This window comes from Populus euphratica, unplaced genomic scaffold (assembly GCF_000495115.2).
Source record: "Populus euphratica unplaced genomic scaffold, PopEup_1.0 scaffold317.1, whole genome shotgun sequence".
In the NCBI taxonomy this organism is placed as follows: domain Eukaryota; kingdom Viridiplantae; phylum Streptophyta; class Magnoliopsida; order Malpighiales; family Salicaceae; genus Populus; species Populus euphratica.
Genome location: NW_011499952.1, coordinates 33957 through 50796, shown reverse-complemented (window position 1 = coordinate 50796; position 16840 = coordinate 33957). Strand labels below are relative to the sequence as shown.

Genomic DNA, 16840 nt, shown 5'->3' with positions numbered 1-16840 from the left:
AAATCTCATACGCTGTTGGAAAGGTTCTGCCAGCACTTAATGGAAAATTGACTGGAATGTCCTTCCGTGTTCCTACTGTGGATGTCTCTGTTGTTGACCTCACTGTCAGGCTTGAGAAGAAGGCAACATACGAGGCTATCAAATCTGCTATCAAGTAAGTGCTTGTTAGAATGATCTTCTAGTCAGAATCTTCTAGCTTATTTATATTCTGATTTTATTTGTTTACCTTGATGGTCTCCAGGGAGGAGTCTGAGAATAACCTCAAGGGTATTCTGGGTTACGTTGAAGAGGATATGGTGTCTACTGACTTCATTGGTGACAGCAGGTAAAGGAAAAGGCTGTGATGTTGTCTTCGTAGACCATGTGGATTGTGCTGGCCTGAATACATGCTTTCTTTGTATTGAATCTAATGGTTGTGCTTTATGCAGGTCAAGCATATTCGATGCCAAGGCTGGAATTGCTTTGAACGATAACTTCGTCAAACTTGTCTCTTGGTATGACAATGAATGGGGCTACAGGTACATTTCCCCCTTCCTTTCCCGATTTGTAGCATTCATGGTACCTTTGCAATTGTCTTCTCCAAAAGGTTTGAAGGATGCGCAGCTGATTGATGATTCCCATTTTTGCAGTTCACGCGTGATTGACTTGATAGTGGCCAAGACTCAAGCTTGAAGCTGAAGCTGAAGCATGGATGATGAGTTGAGGCGCTTTTTTTTCGATTTTGTGGTTTATGAGCACAAGGTGTTGGATGATGTGCGAAGTTTGGATCTTAAAATAAACAATTGACTCTGATTTTTGTTTTGGACATTAAGCTAGGGATGTACTACAGTTTTATCTTGTTTATCCTTTATATTTCCCCCCTCTCTCTCCTCTACCACTGGTTTGCTTTCTCATCCTGGGGATGCCATGGGATGCTTCGATCATGATAAGAAGGATGCAAAAATTGGTCAATTTTTGTCTTATTTTTGTTTATTTCCTAGTTCAAAATAAATGTTGAATAGCAAGTTGATCTCAATTTATGTCGGATTAATTCTATAGTTTGGCATAGCTATAAATTTTGTTGCATCTCAGTACATTTATGGGAGAACCGGCTAGCATTGGGTTTAGGGTTTATATAGAGTTGCATTTCGACCCCTATTCAATTTGCTTTTTAGTTTTTTTTTTTCCAAAAAAATAAATAAATTATGTATTAAATTGATATAATTTTAGATATTTTGAAATAATTTTCATATAATATATCAAAAAAAGAAAAAAAAAAGTAGCCACAATTCATGCAGATCTTGTAACATCAGGGTCTTTGAACTTGTATCGAGTAGTGATTTTAAAAATATTTTTATTTTAAAATATATTAAAATAAATTTTTATTTTATTTTGATATTAAACATACTAAATTTATTAAAAAATTAAAAAGATAAATATAAAATAAATTCATTAAATTAAATGTATTTTTAAAATCTATTCAAATATAAGCAACTGGAAATATATTAAAAAAATTAAAAAAAAATATTATTTTTATCTTATCATATTAACACCTTAAAAATATAAAAAAATTAAAAATTATTTTTTTAGAAATATCATTTCACACGTCACACATGTTTTCGAAATAATGTTTACTTAAAAATCTATGTTTTCTAGAAATGTTATAATGATCATGTTTTTTTTATTAAAATCTAATTTTAAATTATAATTTTATTTTAATATATTTTCAAATAAAAAGTTTAAATTTACAAACATCCCTTTAATGATGCTAGTTTTCTTAACCCCTTTTTTAAATTAAATGAATGACTTACGACTTAATTACTCATGAGAATTTTATCAGCCCTAATTTTACCCCATTATTCCTTTCTATTTGTGTTTTTAATTTGGTAAATCAATACTTTCTTTTTAGAATTTATTCAATTACTTATTTTGTTTTCTCAATTAGTTAAATAGCTGATTTTTTTTTCAAGTCTCCATATTAAATCCAACCAAATTGGTCAAGAAAATAAATAAATAAATCACAGTGCTACCCTAAAAAGAAGAAAATTAAAAGCAATAAAACTTAAAAGGAAGTAAATCAACAGTTAATTCAAACTTAAACAATAAATTTCGCCTCCATGATTTTATGTTTATTCAAATCAAAGGACCTATTACAAAATTGGCAATAATACAATTATAAAATTTATCCTAGAATTTGGTTAAATTTGAAATTTTAATTTGTATTTTTATATTATGAGTTTGTTTAGTATTTATGTGATTATTATTTTTTAAGTTGTTTTATTTTTTATTTTTAAATGTATCTAAATAATATTTTTTTTGAAATTATTTTTGAAATTAATACATCAGAAAAAATAAAAAATCACCAAAAAAATAATTTTAAAGTGAAAAAATAAAAAAATTAAATTTTTTTAAAAATATTTTTTAAATTTAAAAACATACAGACATTTAAAAACAAAAAAACGTACCGCGCCCAATAATGATGAGCCGTGCCCAAATCAAATCATAACAAGGCCTCATTCAGCCCAACCTTACCCGGAAATTGTTGGGGGTCTTTTTAACTTCTGAAACCCCAAGCCTTTGCTCGCCGAAGGTAAAACTGCAGCCGAGTAGCATCATCATCTAACAGCACAGACCAGCGGCGGAGTTTCCCTGCAGAAACTAGCTCAGGTGTTGCTGGCGGTTCAGCTCTTCAATTTTTCGGGTACCCATTCTCTTCTACTTGTTTTTAGTGGTCGTAATTTTATTAAAAATCAAGACCAATGAACAGGGTACAAGTTCTACGAGGCTGTCTTAGAAACGCCCGTGTAGTTTTTAGTCGTGCTGATTATTGCTCTCTTGCTGTCTCATCTTCTTCTTCTTCTTCGTGCGTTTCTCCTCAATTACCTTCCGTGCTTACAAGCACGACTGTATTAGATTACCAAGATAACTGTCTAGACTCTAGAAATCAGTCGACTGTGAACTTAGTAGCTGCCAAAGCTCGTGTAGGAAGCAGTCCTGATGAGATTCTTCTGTCTTTGGCGCACGAACAAGTGTGCCATAACATTGAGGTTTCTAATGATCTTGTTGACAAATTACTCCTCCGCTTTAAGGATGATTGGAAATCTGCTTTGGGTATTTTTAGATGGGCTGGATTACGCCCTGGCTACAAGCATAGACCCGAGGCATATGAAATGATGGTGGACATTCTGGGGAAAATGAAACAAATGGATCAAATGAGGGAGTTATTAGAGGAAATGAATCGAAATCATCTAGTTACACTTAACACTGTGGGTAAGGCTATGAGAAGGTTTTCGGGGGCAGGAAAATGGGAAGATGCTGTGAGGATGTTTGACGAGTTAGGAACATTTGGTTTGGAGAAGAATACGGAGTCTATGAACTTGTTGCTCGACACGCTTTGCAAGGAGGGCAAAGTTGAGCAGGCCCGCCCTATCTTCTTGGAGCTTAAATCACACATTTTGCCTAATGCTTACACATTTAACATTTTTATTCATGGTTGGTGTAAAGCCAATCTAGTTGATGAAGCACACTGGACTCTCCAAGAGATGAAAGGGCATGCTTTTCGACCTTGTGTAATCAGCTACTCAACCATCATCCTATTCTATTGCCGCCAATACAATTTTTCTAAGGTCTATGAGCTCCTTGATGAAATGGAAGCGCAAGGGTGCCCACCAAATGTTGTTACTTACACCACCATCATTGTTTTTCTGGCCAAGTCACAGAATATCGAGGAGGCTTTACAACTAAATCAGAGAATGAAGTCAGCCGGATGTAAACCTGATACACCTTTTTTCAATTCTTTGATTTATATATTAGGGAGAGCTGGCCGATTTCAGGAGGCTATTGATGTTTTTGAGAAGGAGATGCCAAATGCCGGGGTCTCCCGTGATACATCTACTTATAATTCCATGATTGCTATGCTCTGTTATCATGGTCATGTATCAAAGGGCCTTAGTCTTCTCAGGGAGATGGAAACATCAGCACTTTTCAAACTTGATGGTCAGACATTCTACCCATTGCTTAAGTCATGCCTTAGAACTGGAGACATGAACTTGTTGAGTCAATTATTGGATGACATGGTGAAAAAGCATCAACTAAGTCTTGATAGATCAGCCTATGCTCTTTTAATTCATGGCCTTTGCAGAGCAAACAAATGCGAGTGGGCTTACCATCTGTTTGAGGAAATGATCAGTAAAGATATAGTACCGAAATATCAAACATGTCATATGCTTTTGGAGGAGGTCAAACTGAAGAGTATGCTTGATAGTGCTGAGAAAATTGGAGATTTCATGAAAAAAAATTATAAATGCAAGGCGCAAGCTTCCCCGGTGAACTTATTCTAATTATCTCTTTTTCTAATACTTATTTGTCTCCCATAGCATGTGGTATACTAATACATGGCATTTTGGCACAGTGGTTCTATTTTTGGTCATTTTGGGCATATTTGATTTCTCACAACTTTGTTCATTTTCTTAAAAGAAAAACAAGTGCTTGGCAGGTTGAGTTCATGTTTTGCGCTTGTACTGTCTACAATTGGATTTTCTGTCATTGGTAATCAAACCAGGGTTTGGATCGTGATTGTGAAGGTCATTTTCCTGACAGTGAATGAAATCAAACAGTGAGACATGAGATTCATAGCAAATTGAAAATGAGTCCCCAAAGATGAACACATTAGTGAAATAAGTTATTGTGTCCTATAATGAAGAAAATAATATGATAAACACCGGTTCAAATTTCACCATGATCAATATCTTGTTAAAACCCAACTGTACTTTTGTTAGGTATCGTTAGAAGCTAATCATAACACCAATGCATTTGTCTTCTTTTCTCTTGCTATGTTTCACTTGCTCTCTATGCTTCAAGTCTATGTCTTTGTATGATTCATTGAATTCAAATCTCATGGAAACAGATGCAAACAATATACTCTCCATTTATGCCATGTTATTCCAAATAACAAAATAAAACAAGCAAATTAAGGGCAGGCTGTAAAATTTTAGATGTAATTAGCCTCGTGAAATAATTTAACTTTATTTCTCACATAAAATGATCATCAATCAATCAAGGCACTTGCAAGTGTGGCAATGTCTCTAGAGCAAGAGGGGTTCCTGTGGTCCTAAAGGTTTTAAATCCATGTGCAAAATTTCACCGTGATTTCTTATTCCTGTATCCTCGACGATAAACGAGGAATGATCTTCCCTTGCCATATTAGCTACTTGATTAGCAACCTGTTTTTTCTGCAGCATGAAGCATTATAAAGCGGCAACCTGCTTGACATGTGATGCAAACGAACTCTGTTTCAGATAAGCACCTGCCATAATTATGTGATAGTTATTAGCAGATGCTTACATTCAACAGTCATGAGTGCATCCAATTGAAGTATTTTTGTGTGAAATTTTCCTTATTTGCGGTTATTTGAAAGTAATGCAAGATACACTCAAAGAAATACCACTCTTGTTTTCAGAATGAGATGTTTTGGGGAACAGATTTGATATTCGAATTCTTGTATTCAATATTACCTGCCCCAAGCAATATTCAAGAGAATGCAGCTGACCATATATATGTCATTTCTTAGTTGCTTCCCAGCTGGTAATTACATACGAGTCTTGCATTGTGCTAGTGAATGTGATATGAACATGCTGTCTTAAGATTGCTCTATTTCACGTATGTTTTTTATCTCTTTGCCAAACTCGTACGGACACTCCCTGCTCTATAAGTTATCTTGAAAAAGACACTCGTTTTTTCCTACAGCTTGTTGTGAATGCTTAGACACTCTTATGAAAGTATGATTGCAGTATAGTTCAAATTTGAAAGGTATTTACTTCAAATTTAATGAGTATTTTAGGTAATTTGGGGCCACCCCTTGTGTGAGGTCAATGCATGGTGACAATGATTAGTGATGAAAGCAAAAGGAGAGAGAGAGTGATTTTTATTGATTCCCTTCAAAGCTGCAAAGTCAGCTGTATTACTCCATTGACTGCAGTGCTGAGTACATTGAGGTAGTGACTTAGAGTTCTTAAGTTTGATATTCTGGGCACCTTTGGTTTTAGTTCTATAATACCTTAGTTTATGCTTTCTAGTAATGGAAAATGGGTTGGAGGCAAGATTTCCCGTGAAAACAGAATATGCTAATGGCTACTGCTGATTTTGCCCGAAACTGTGGACAGTGAAGGAGTGAAGATACAAATTCAACCTCGCCTCTGCATAATGTGGATTAATAGGCTGGTCGGTGGCTTTTTTTTTGTTTGGAGGTTAAACATTTTAATAAAGATCCCAGATGACATGGTTTGTCTCCTCTCTTTGAATCCAGTAAGTTTCGAATGATTTGGTACATTGCAAACCTGGACCTTTACTGTTTCTGCGCTTGCGTTCTATTATGTATCTTTATTAGTTTGTTTGACTTTCGGTGCCCATTGGAGGAAGCATCACATAATCTTGTCTGTGTGCTCAGATACCCCTAAAGAATTGTAAGAAAATCATATCTTGTGATCCGATGTTTCTGATAAGTGATGAGAAGTAAAACAAAACCAAGAAGCGACGGCGCATGGGCCCAGGCATTTGCTTCAATGAGGATGTCCATTGTCCCCGGAGAACATGAAGCCAACCATGGGCCAGTTTTCGAGTATTTTACAAGGCAAGACCTTTAAATTTTTGCTCACTATATTATAAAGCATCAATCTCCCAGAGCAAAGCTTCCCTTTTGTGCAGGGAGGAACAAAAAGTAATTAATAAAGAGCCCGGTTCATGACCAGGACTTCATTCAGAAATGCAACCACTTGATCAGCAAGGTTTCCTCATGAGAGGGTGATGAAAAGACACATGATAGGGTTCAACAGGGTGCAAAATATTTACACGGCCTGGTTTAAATACGTACTAAGAAGTGATCGAGGGTAGTAACAAGCTTGAAGAAGAGAAACATTACTGATAAGCGGGGAGATTACTACAGCGAAATTTGGACTGGCTACTGTATTAATTTTGATTTTCTTGTGGTTAAAGTAGAGATTAGCGAGTTTTGTACAGCCCAGTTTGTTGAATTGAAAGCGTCGAATGTTCTCTTTTTACGCATTTTGGGGTTCGCTGGGCCTCCTGCTCTGCAGTAAAATCTCAATCAGCATGTTTGGTACCCATGACACTTTGGTGGCTCCAGCTCTCACAATAAATTTCACAACCAGTGGATTATTCCATCAGCTAACCAAATCTTCTGATCTTATACTTTAGAGTTTTTATTTTTTTATTTATTTTAATAGTTGATGTCAAAAATAAATTTTAAAAAATAAAAATATATTTTTTTAATATATTTTTTTAAACAAAAAATATTTTAAAAAATAATAATTATTATATATTTAAATTCCAATACTGGAAGGTTCATGAATTGAACATGGATTTTACACATTCGTTGTAAGAAATGGTTAAATTTAGCAGCTAATAAATTTTATTAAAAAATAATATAAATTATATTTTGATATTATCTAATATGTTAAGATTTTGAATTAAATTAGTTTTTTTAACATAATATTAGAGTTTTGATAATTAATCAGTCATGAGTTTAAATCTCATTATCTTTATATATTTAATAAAAATTAAGCACAAGATAGTATAAATTTATACAAGTTTCAAGATAAAAAAAAAATTATTTTAAAAAATTTATTAAAAAATAATATAAATTATATTTTAAAATTTTAGCTAATAACTTAAATTATTAAATTGAATTGATTCATGCTTACTCTCAACACCAACTAATTGTCACTTAACTACAAATCATTGATGTGTATGAACTTGCTTTGAAAAAAATCAACAAATAATTAATTTTAAAGCACTTTAATTGAAGACAACTGAATCGACAAGTGACTTTCCTCGCAACGACTCAAGTAGTTAGTCTTGAGTTGGATCAATACTAAACAAGAATCAAAGGAGAAAACTTGCGACATGATGATGGGTTCGACTCCTAAAGAAAAAGTTAAAAATTGATTGCCCGAAGGCTTGCATGAGCAGTTAGGTGCAGGTTCTTTATTAGTGGAGGTAGATGCATGGGCCTAGCAAACTTTCAGTTACTTCAACGGCAGATTCAAGCCACTAGTTAATGTCCCTTTTCTGTTCTGTCCACTGATGCAAGTTCCGATGAGTTGGTGACATCTGTGAAGATCCCTGCACAGAGCACACTGGTGTCTGAAATGCAAGATCAGAAAGTTGAAGGGGAGGCTGTAGAACGTCCTACAGAGAATTCGATACAAGAAAGCAAAGATATGATCAATTCTGTGTGAATGCTGCGTGAATCCTGTTGTTGAGATTTCCCTTTCCAGGGACAGATGGAATTCATGAACATTGAACACTCCTTTTCTCCACCACAAGAAAGAAATATATCTCCAGAAAAGCTAAAAATTAAGTGGTAGCTTGTAAATGAATAAAGAAGAAAAGAATGTCGATAAAGAAACACTCTTTTCTAATTGTACAGAGGGTGAGTTTTTACCATTAAAAATGGTGGATGAGCTCTTAGCGCGGGATATCTAATACTTTTAAATGATTATTTATAACATTAAAAGATGTCACTTGTCACTTAATAATTTTTTAAATTTATTTCTTTTAATTTTTATAATTAATTTTAATATTTATAATTGCTAGAATAAAACTGAATAAATTAAAACATAACTGTTTCATTAACAATTATTTAGTTTCATTAAGTATCATAATATTAACAGTTATAATATTTTAAATTTATATAAACTTGTTATTACATGTGTAGAACATATATAAATAAAACAATATATTTTCTTCCTTTGTTTTTTTTATTCTTTAAAAGGTTTAAAATGCATAATTATATCCTAGATATGTTATATTTATACAAAATAAATAAACTCCTTAACGAACTCTATATTTATTTTCATACCCAAACAGTCAACTGACATTAACATGCGAAGTGCGAACAGTTGAAGGTTTGGTATAGCCCCATTGGAGCGGCAATTTCTTTCTTTGCCCCGTTTTTGTCTCCTGGGTCCTGTTCCCTCCTGGCTTTCTAACTTTCTATTGGAGGTTTGTTTGTGGGTTTCCGATAGTTTATCTGTTCTTTCCACTGTGCTTCGTTTAACTCCCACAAGCTGTCTTGCTACGTGATCTGATTTTTGTTCCTGAATTCCAAGATTCCTTATCTTTGCAACTTTCCCGAAAATATTCTCACATAAAAAGAATTGATTTCACTTGAAAAGGTGAAGCTAGTAATCATTACTGGCTAATGGCATTTCCCTCTTGCCACTTTTACTCCCATTTCACAACTTGCAGCTGGATTCTTGAATTCTCTACGCTTGATTAACAACTCTGCTTATAGTTTCTGGTTTTTATTACTGAATATAGGCAACAATGCCATCTTCATACTTCCCTCTTAGGTGGGAAAGCACTGGAGATCAGTGGTGGTATGCATCACCCATTGATTTCGCAGCTGCTAATGGCTACTATGACTTGGTGAGAGAGCTTATTTACCTTGACACCAATCTCCTCATCAAACTCACTTCCCTTCGTCGGATTAGTCGGCTTGAAACTGTTTGGGACGACGAGGAGCAGTTCGATGGTGTTGCTAAATGTCGTTCTCATGTAGCCAGACAGCTCCTGCTAGAATGTGAAACAAAAAGAGGTCACAACACTCTCATTAGAGCTGGACATGGTGGTTGGCTTTTGTACACTGCTGCTTCAGCTGGTGATGGGACCTTTGTCAAGGAATTGTTGGAGAGAAACCCTCTTCTTGTTTTTGGAGAAGGAGAATATGGTGTCACTGACATATTTTATGCCGCGGCCAGGAGCAGGAATTCTGAGGTTTTCAGGCTCTTGCTTGATTTCTCTATTTCACCACGATATGGCCTTGGCTCTGGAGGAGAGTTAGAGGGGCAGCAGAGTGAGATTCCTTCGGAATTTAAGTGGGAGATTATGAATAGAGCTGTCCATGCTGCAGCTAGAGGTGGGAATTTGGAGATTTTGAAGGAGCTTCTAGGGGATTGCTCGGATGTTTTTGTTTATAGAGATGCTCAAGGGTCGACCGTCTTACATGCTGCCGCAGGGAGGGGGCAGGTCGAGGTGAGGACTATTCTGTTCTATGCTTTATCAGTAGCTTCACATATTCATTCTTGTACTATTATCAGAAGTTTTCCTGTTATTTAATTTGCTAGAGCATGGTTGTCTTTCCTTTCCTCTCTTCTGAGTACATGCTTCAATGCATCAGGTTAATGAGCTGTAGAAAGGACAGTAATCCAATATTACATGACTGATAGAGAACGATTGATCTCCCCTTTTTGAAGAAGGGGGCTGTTTGTGATGCTTCAGATTAGACTAGTTGATTGCTCCTGGTTTATTTTCCTCCCTTCTGTCAGTAGTCCACATCTTTCATTGGCTTTAGGTGAATTTCTCCACCTATCATTTTACAATATTTTAATGTACAGGTCTGGTTATGCATATGAGTTGAAGGTGCCTTTCTCCACCGCTCATATGAAACGTATATTTTTCAGAGTGTCATTTGGGTTTTGGTTGTTCAGATGCTAATTTTAGCATTATTTCGTATTGTACGAGCCTTGTTCAAATGGAGAACCCTGACTTGTCAAATGGGCAGTAGCCTTTTCTGGGAGACTCCTCGTATTGCTGTTAGCCCTTCAGTGTGTACATTGGCAAGTCCCTCTCACTTTAGATTCTCAGATTCACCTCCTCTCTCAGCAAGGCCTGTTCTTGCCCTAAGAGTTTACTCGTTTTGCTTTCTTGAAAGAAATGGCCAACAGAATTATAGAGTTCTCTCTCACTTCTGTTTGATGGACTGGCTATCACATGTCAGGACTACTCCTGTCTACTCATGATTGGAGAAAGTTTATATCTAGAGCCTTTCTGATGGCATGCTCATTTCGAGTCCATTTTGTTCTTATTATCCCTTCGTTTTTTTATTTTGTGCTCATGCAGGGATGAATCCACTTTGTTCTTCATGGTGATATCCCTTAGACCTGAGAAAAATGACACTTACAGAAAAACTTATCCTGTTCGTGCAGGTAGTTAAGGATCTAATTACATCCTTTGATATCATCGACGCCAAAGATTATCAAGGGAATACGGCACTACACGTGGCTGCTTACAGGGGTTACTTGGCTGTGGTAGAGATTTTGATACTTGCATCTCCCTCACTCGCCTCCTTTACAAACAACTACGGAGATACTTTTCTCCATATGGCAGTGTCAGGCTTTCAGACCCCTGGTTTTCGAAGAGTGGATAGGCAGATTGAGCTCTTCACTCAGTTAATGAGTGGTAAGATTGTGAATATCAAAGATGTCACCAATGTCAAGAACAACGATGGAAGAACAGCCCTCCATACCATCAATCAACTTAATAGTAGTGACATGGACGCCATGACTCCACTAGATCTCCTCAAGCAACGGCCAAGATCAGCATCTTCTGAAATTCTAATCAAGCAGCTGATTTCAGCTGGAGGGATTTCTTATCGTCAGGATAACATAGCCAGAAAAGCTATTGTTTCCCATCTGAAAGGGCATGGTATAGGAATGAGTCCTGGCACTTCTTTTAGAATTCCAGATGCAGAGGTGTTCTTGTACACTGGTATTGAGAACGCATCTGATGCCAGTTGCGATCACACAAGTGTTGGTGACAATTCATGCTTGAGTGGCCCAAGTGATATTGACACGGGTAACTCCTCGGAAAACAAAAAATCAGGTTCTGTAAATAAGGCTGCAAGGCGTCTGAGGTCTCTCCTTAAGTTGCCCAGGAGGAAAGAGAAAAAAGCTGCAGTGATGGAGTTAGAAGATGATGACTCCGTAAACTCATTTGATTTATGCCAAAGCTTGGAAGACCGTCCAATTCCTCTCAGGCAGAGATACTCAAAACTGTTTTCCCTCTCAACCAACAAAAGAACAATTTCTGGAAGGAGCGGTCTTCCAAGTCCATCAACTAGAAAGAAATTTACCATGGGGCTAATGCATGGTGCTATTCAAACAAATCAACATTTAGCTGTTTCAGATAGATCGCCTTCAAGTCCATTTTCAGGGTCATCCCTGTCATCGCCCATTTCATTGGATAAAGAAAAGGATATTGATATTGCAGGAACCTCTTTCTCAAATCAGCCATCGAAGCATAAACAAGCATCCTTCAACAAGAAGTCGATGAACCAGTATTTTTGCTTTATTGCTCAAGGGCTAGCAGTGGAAGATTCAGGGACGAATCAGAGCTACAAGCATGCCACTCCTCTAGTAACCTGAATTGATTGTAAAAACACCTGCGAGTTTCGGCAGGATCCTCATAGTAGAATCTTTTGTTTTGGAATCTGTAGTGTTCTTTCCACATTAATTTTCTTAATTCATTTGGTCTTTGTATACCGATATAGTGTGTTTGAGGATATGGCGTGTTTGAGATTGTTTTTCGTGTTTTTTACTCGAAAATATAATAAGATAATATTTTTTTTAATTTTAAAATTTATTTTTTTGAAAAAATACAGCTGTTCCCCGAAATCAAACACTGCGAATTTTAACTATATTGTTAGTTCCTCAACAGATATCAAAAGCTGATGTCGAAGTTGATGGAGACATTCATGTGGATGATTAGTTGGGAAGCAAGACGACAATATGGCTATTAGATCCATGGTTAATGTCCTACGACTCTAACTATATTCTTCTTGGTCTGCTGCACTTGTAATTGATGATTCAACAAAATCAGGTGTGTAACATGTTCATCCCAAATCGAATGCACCATCTGCATCAAATATAGAAAGCACCATTTCTATATAGCAGAATACCCTTATGGACCTCGTGATTTCTTGACAAGATTTTGTAACTAACCCATTTTTGGTCAAATAATTAAGTATTTTTTTTGTATTCACAGCTCTGTTTAGAACTCATAAATGTTAGCGCAGTAGCATTAATAATAGTAATAATAAAAAAAAAACTCTCCTTTTATATTCATATATTTTCAGTTTAATAATCTAATTATAACTTTTTTTTTTAGGAATCAGCGATCAGCTAGTATCTATCGGTAGTTATCAGGATTACAAATTCAACGTGTAATCTTCAAATATACTCAAATTGAGTAATGAAGCCCCTCCTGATATAAACATCAAATAAGATTAAGGTATTTTAGTGTTTTTATTGGAGAAATCTCATGTCTTTTCTCAACAAAAAGGTTAACAAGATTTAAAATTTAATCTGAAAAAGAAATAGTATTTCTTTCTCAAATAATTGAGTATTTCTTTGTATTCAACCACAGTATCTAAAGCTCATAAGTGTTAGCAGATTAATAAATAAAAAAATTAGACTCCCCTCTTTATATCTCCATGTTTCCGGTTTAATGATCTAATTATAGTTTGTTTGTTTTTTTTCTAGAAATCAACAATTAACTAGTGGTTATCAGGATTACAAATTCAACGTGCAATCTTTAAATATATGAAAATCGACTAATGAAGCCTCTCCTCTTGATATAAACATCAAACAAGATAAGGGTATCTTGGTGCTTTTATAGGAGAGATCCCTTACCCTTCCACAACAAACAGGTCAACAAGATTTAAAATTTAGCTAGTAAAAAAAATGGTATTTTTTAGTCAAATAATTGAGTATTTCTTTGTATCCACCTTATTGTTTGGAGCTCTGAAGTGTTGGTGGATTAATAAAAAATAAAAAAAAAATAGACTCTTCCCTTTATATCTCCATGTTTCCAACTTAATAATCTAATTATAGCTTGTTTTTTTAGGAATCAGCGATCAACTAGTAGCTATTAGATTATAAATTCAACCTACAATCTTTAAATATGAGCAAATGGACTAATAAAGCCCCTCCTCTTAATATAAACATCAAACAAGATAAGGGTAGTTTGGTGTTTTTTTAAGAGAAATCCCCTATCTTTCTCAACAAACAGGTAAGCAAGATTCAAAATTTAGCTCGGAAGATAAATGGTATCCTAACCACCAATTGCCAATTTACCATCTTTGGTATAAGGATCATCTGCTAATTACAGAATCCTCCACCGATATTCTCTCGCGTATCTTCATTATAAATTGTATTTGGAGGCGACCATTTTATTGGAGTTTCCTGTGGCTCGAGGAGAAGGATATTCCGGGAGGCTAAGATCGCTTTGAATCAAACAAACGTTTCTGTGACTTTTTGTTGTGTTACGTAAACTAGCTTGATTGCAATTATGTCATACAACGAGTCACAGAACGATGAAGCAGCAAGAGAAAAGGCCATAAATGATTGGCTTCCAGTCACTTCCTCGAGGAATGCCAAATGGTGGTACTCAACCTTCCACAATGTCACTGCCATGGTTGGTGCTGGTGTTCTTAGTCTCCCCTATGCCATGGCTCAACTTGGATGGTATGTATCTATAAATATATGCTTAATCTTAACTTTACTATATATACATAGATCAATATATGTATGAGCTTAACTATTAATTAATTTTTTGTTCTGCATCCATGAAATTTTAGGGGACCAGGTGTTGCCATACTTGTTTTATCATGGGTGATCACGCTATACACTCTATGGCAAATGGTTGAAATGCATGAGATGGTTCCTGGTAAGCGATTTGATAGATACCATGAGCTAGGGCAACATGCGTTTGGAGAGAAGTTGGGTCTCTGGATTGTTGTGCCACAGCAACTAGTTGTACAAGTTGGAGTAAACATAGTCTATATGGTTACCGGAGGAAAATCATTGAAGAAGTTCCATGATTTGGTTTGCTCCGACTGCAAAGACATCAGGCTAACGTACTTCATCATGATTTTCGCTTCGCTTCAGTTTGTTCTGGCTCATCTTCCCAATCTCAACTCCATTAGTGTTATCTCTCTGGCTGCAGCAGTCATGTCCTTGAGGTACGCACCTAGCTACTCAATTCGCCTCACTATTCAGTTTAATCTATATACGTATATAATCCAAGACCCTCTTTTTTATATGGATATGGCGGTGATTGCATCATGCAGTTACTCCACAATTGCCTGGGGAGCCACGCTTAATAAGGGTGTTCAGCCTGATGTCGACTACAGCTATAAAGCGAGCACTAAAACCGGAGCTGTCTTTGACTTTTTCTCTGCCTTGGGTGATATAGCTTTTGCATATGCCGGTCACAATGTGATCTTGGAGATCCAAGCAACAATTCCCTCTACTCCAGAGAAGCCTTCCAAGAAACCCATGTGGAGAGGAGCCTTCCTTGCATATGTCGTCGTCGCCATCTGCTACTTCCCAGTTGCCTTGATTGGATACTGGTTTTTTGGAAACAGCGTGGAAGACAACATTCTTATCTCACTCGAGAAACCAGCTTGGCTTATTGCAACTGCTAACATGTTTGTTGTCATTCATGTTATTGGAAGCTATCAGGTGCGTTTTACTTCTTTTTTTCCCTGGTTAATTCAGTTTCGGTCGATTCCAGCGCCTACTGCATGCACACATACATGTATATTGACTCATGATGCATGTTTCAATCTGCAGATATATGCTATGGCAGTGTTCGACATGTTGGAAACTGCATTGGTGAAGAAACTCCATTTTTCTCCTTCTTTCATGCTTCGCTTTGTTACTCGCACGGTATATGTTGGTAAGTGCAGCTTCCAGGCCGCTCTATTTTTCTTTCAGCTAGCAAGCTACCTATTCTGAACGCCTCTGCAAGTTTGTATCTGCAGCTTTGGGCGCTCAATCTCTTCTTTGAATATTGTTTGCTGCAGGGTTCACAATGATTGTTGGCATATGTATTCCATTCTTCGGTGGCCTGCTTTCGTTCTTCGGAGGATTTGCTTTTGCCCCAACAACATACTTCGTGAGAACTCATTACTAACCCAGTATATATATATATATATATCATTTACCACATACTTGCTTCATATTTATGCTATCATCACTGACAAAAAAATCAACTCTTTACAGCTCCCTTGCATCATGTGGCTTGCCATCTATAAACCCAAGAAGTTCAGCTTCTCTTGGATAGCAAATTGGGTGCGTAAGCTTGACATTGTTTAGAAATCAATTATATTTTGAGGTTTGCATGAGCTGAATAATTCAAAAATATATTTCAGGTCTGCATTGTGCTTGGAATTTTGCTGATGATATTGTCACCCATTGGTGCCCTAAGACATATCATCCTTACAGCCAAAGACTACGAGTTCTTCTCATGAGCATCACACCAAATGCGAGACAAGGGCAGACCAAGTGTAAAGAAAGGGTGTTGATTGAGCTGCTGGTTATGGCCTTTGAACTTAGCAGGAAACTCAAATTTAATTAACAGTTGTAGAGTTGATGTTGTGTCCTCCTGTTTATACAGCGCTTGGGGAGCTGGTTTGTTTTATGTTAAGATTTCTCTGTATCAAACAACAATAACAACTTCTCCATCGTTGATAACTTTCATGGGGGTTTGCATGAAATTTTAGTTTGGAAAGGGTTCTTTCTTTCTTTCTTCCATGAAAGTTTCTCAAGCTGTTCAAAAATGCAAGTTGGCATCTACGGAATATTACACTAATGGTGTTAAAAACAAAATCTTGCATGCCAATATTTTCTTTTATTTAATGATTGTTTTTTTTATATCAAAACTATATTTTTTATTAATTTTTAAATCTAAAATTATTAAAATTCATTTAAATCATAAACAATTACCTGGAAGATATATCCACTTATACTAATCAATCGTGGTATATTATGTAACAATATATACCCACATTTTGCTAAAGAGGAATAGTAGTGGTAAAGAAGGGAAATAAATGGCAAGAAGTAAAAGATGAAAGATAATTAATAAAAGTATAAATATATATTTATAAATAGAAAATATCCTCAAATCAAATCGAGAAATTAAATTATTGTTCTAAAAAACTAAAAAAAAAATTAAAAATTAAAAAAAAAACATGTAATAACATGCTTTAATGATTATT

At 35.8% G+C, this 16840-nt stretch overlaps 4 protein-coding genes across 4 annotated transcripts; all 4 read left to right on the top strand.

The window, feature by feature from the left end:
• Positions 1-8: 8 nt before the first annotated feature.
• Positions 9-1015, top strand: LOC105138020 (glyceraldehyde-3-phosphate dehydrogenase, cytosolic-like). The gene is made up of 4 exons (XM_011043998.1): positions 9-154; positions 242-325; positions 429-518; positions 630-1015. The coding sequence occupies exons 1-4, from the start codon at positions 57-59 to the stop codon at positions 670-672; spliced, it is 315 nt and encodes a 104-aa protein (XP_011042300.1). The 5' UTR covers positions 9-56; the 3' UTR covers positions 673-1015.
• A 1507-nt stretch (positions 1016-2522) lies between these two features.
• LOC105138019 (pentatricopeptide repeat-containing protein At3g04130, mitochondrial-like) lies at positions 2523-4405 on the top strand. Its single transcript, XM_011043997.1, has one exon. The coding sequence runs from the start codon at positions 2739-2741 to the stop codon at positions 4317-4319; it is 1581 nt and encodes a 526-aa protein (XP_011042299.1). The 5' UTR covers positions 2523-2738; the 3' UTR covers positions 4320-4405.
• A 4500-nt stretch (positions 4406-8905) lies between these two features.
• On the top strand, positions 8906-12318 carry LOC105138018 (uncharacterized). Its single transcript, XM_011043996.1, has 2 exons — positions 8906-10032; positions 10986-12318. The coding sequence occupies exons 1-2, from the start codon at positions 9325-9327 to the stop codon at positions 12201-12203; spliced, it is 1926 nt and encodes a 641-aa protein (XP_011042298.1). The 5' UTR covers positions 8906-9324; the 3' UTR covers positions 12204-12318.
• Positions 12319-14040: 1722 nt separating this feature from the next.
• LOC105138017 (lysine histidine transporter 1-like) lies at positions 14041-16348 on the top strand. Its single transcript, XM_011043995.1, has 7 exons — positions 14041-14303; positions 14417-14800; positions 14909-15302; positions 15414-15519; positions 15647-15738; positions 15846-15914; positions 15995-16348. The coding sequence occupies exons 1-7, from the start codon at positions 14128-14130 to the stop codon at positions 16091-16093; spliced, it is 1320 nt and encodes a 439-aa protein (XP_011042297.1). The 5' UTR covers positions 14041-14127; the 3' UTR covers positions 16094-16348.
• The last annotated feature ends 492 nt before the right edge of the window (positions 16349-16840 follow it).

What these genes read in the sequence shown, in the direction of transcription:
- LOC105138020 (XM_011043998.1), top strand. Translation starts at nt 57, where the DNA reads ATGTCCTTCCGTGTTCCTACTGTGGATGTCTCTGTTGTTGACCTCACT. An exon ending in GACTTCATTGGTGACAGCAG is followed by an intron (nt 326 to 428) that starts GTAAAGGAAAAG and finishes TGCTTTATGCAG; the next exon opens with GTCAAGCATATTCGATGCCA. An exon ending in GACAATGAATGGGGCTACAG is followed by an intron (nt 519 to 629) that starts GTACATTTCCCC and finishes CCATTTTTGCAG; the next exon opens with TTCACGCGTGATTGACTTGA.
- LOC105138019 (XM_011043997.1), top strand. Translation starts at nt 2,739, where the DNA reads ATGAACAGGGTACAAGTTCTACGAGGCTGTCTTAGAAACGCCCGTGTA.
- LOC105138018 (XM_011043996.1), top strand. Translation starts at nt 9,325, where the DNA reads ATGCCATCTTCATACTTCCCTCTTAGGTGGGAAAGCACTGGAGATCAG. An exon ending in CAGGGAGGGGGCAGGTCGAG is followed by an intron (nt 10,033 to 10,985) that starts GTGAGGACTATT and finishes CTGTTCGTGCAG; the next exon opens with GTAGTTAAGGATCTAATTAC.
- LOC105138017 (XM_011043995.1), top strand. Translation starts at nt 14,128, where the DNA reads ATGTCATACAACGAGTCACAGAACGATGAAGCAGCAAGAGAAAAGGCC. An exon ending in TACTCGCACGGTATATGTTG is followed by an intron (nt 15,520 to 15,646) that starts GTAAGTGCAGCT and finishes TGTTTGCTGCAG; the next exon opens with GGTTCACAATGATTGTTGGC. An exon ending in TCTCTTGGATAGCAAATTGG is followed by an intron (nt 15,915 to 15,994) that starts GTGCGTAAGCTT and finishes AATATATTTCAG; the next exon opens with GTCTGCATTGTGCTTGGAAT.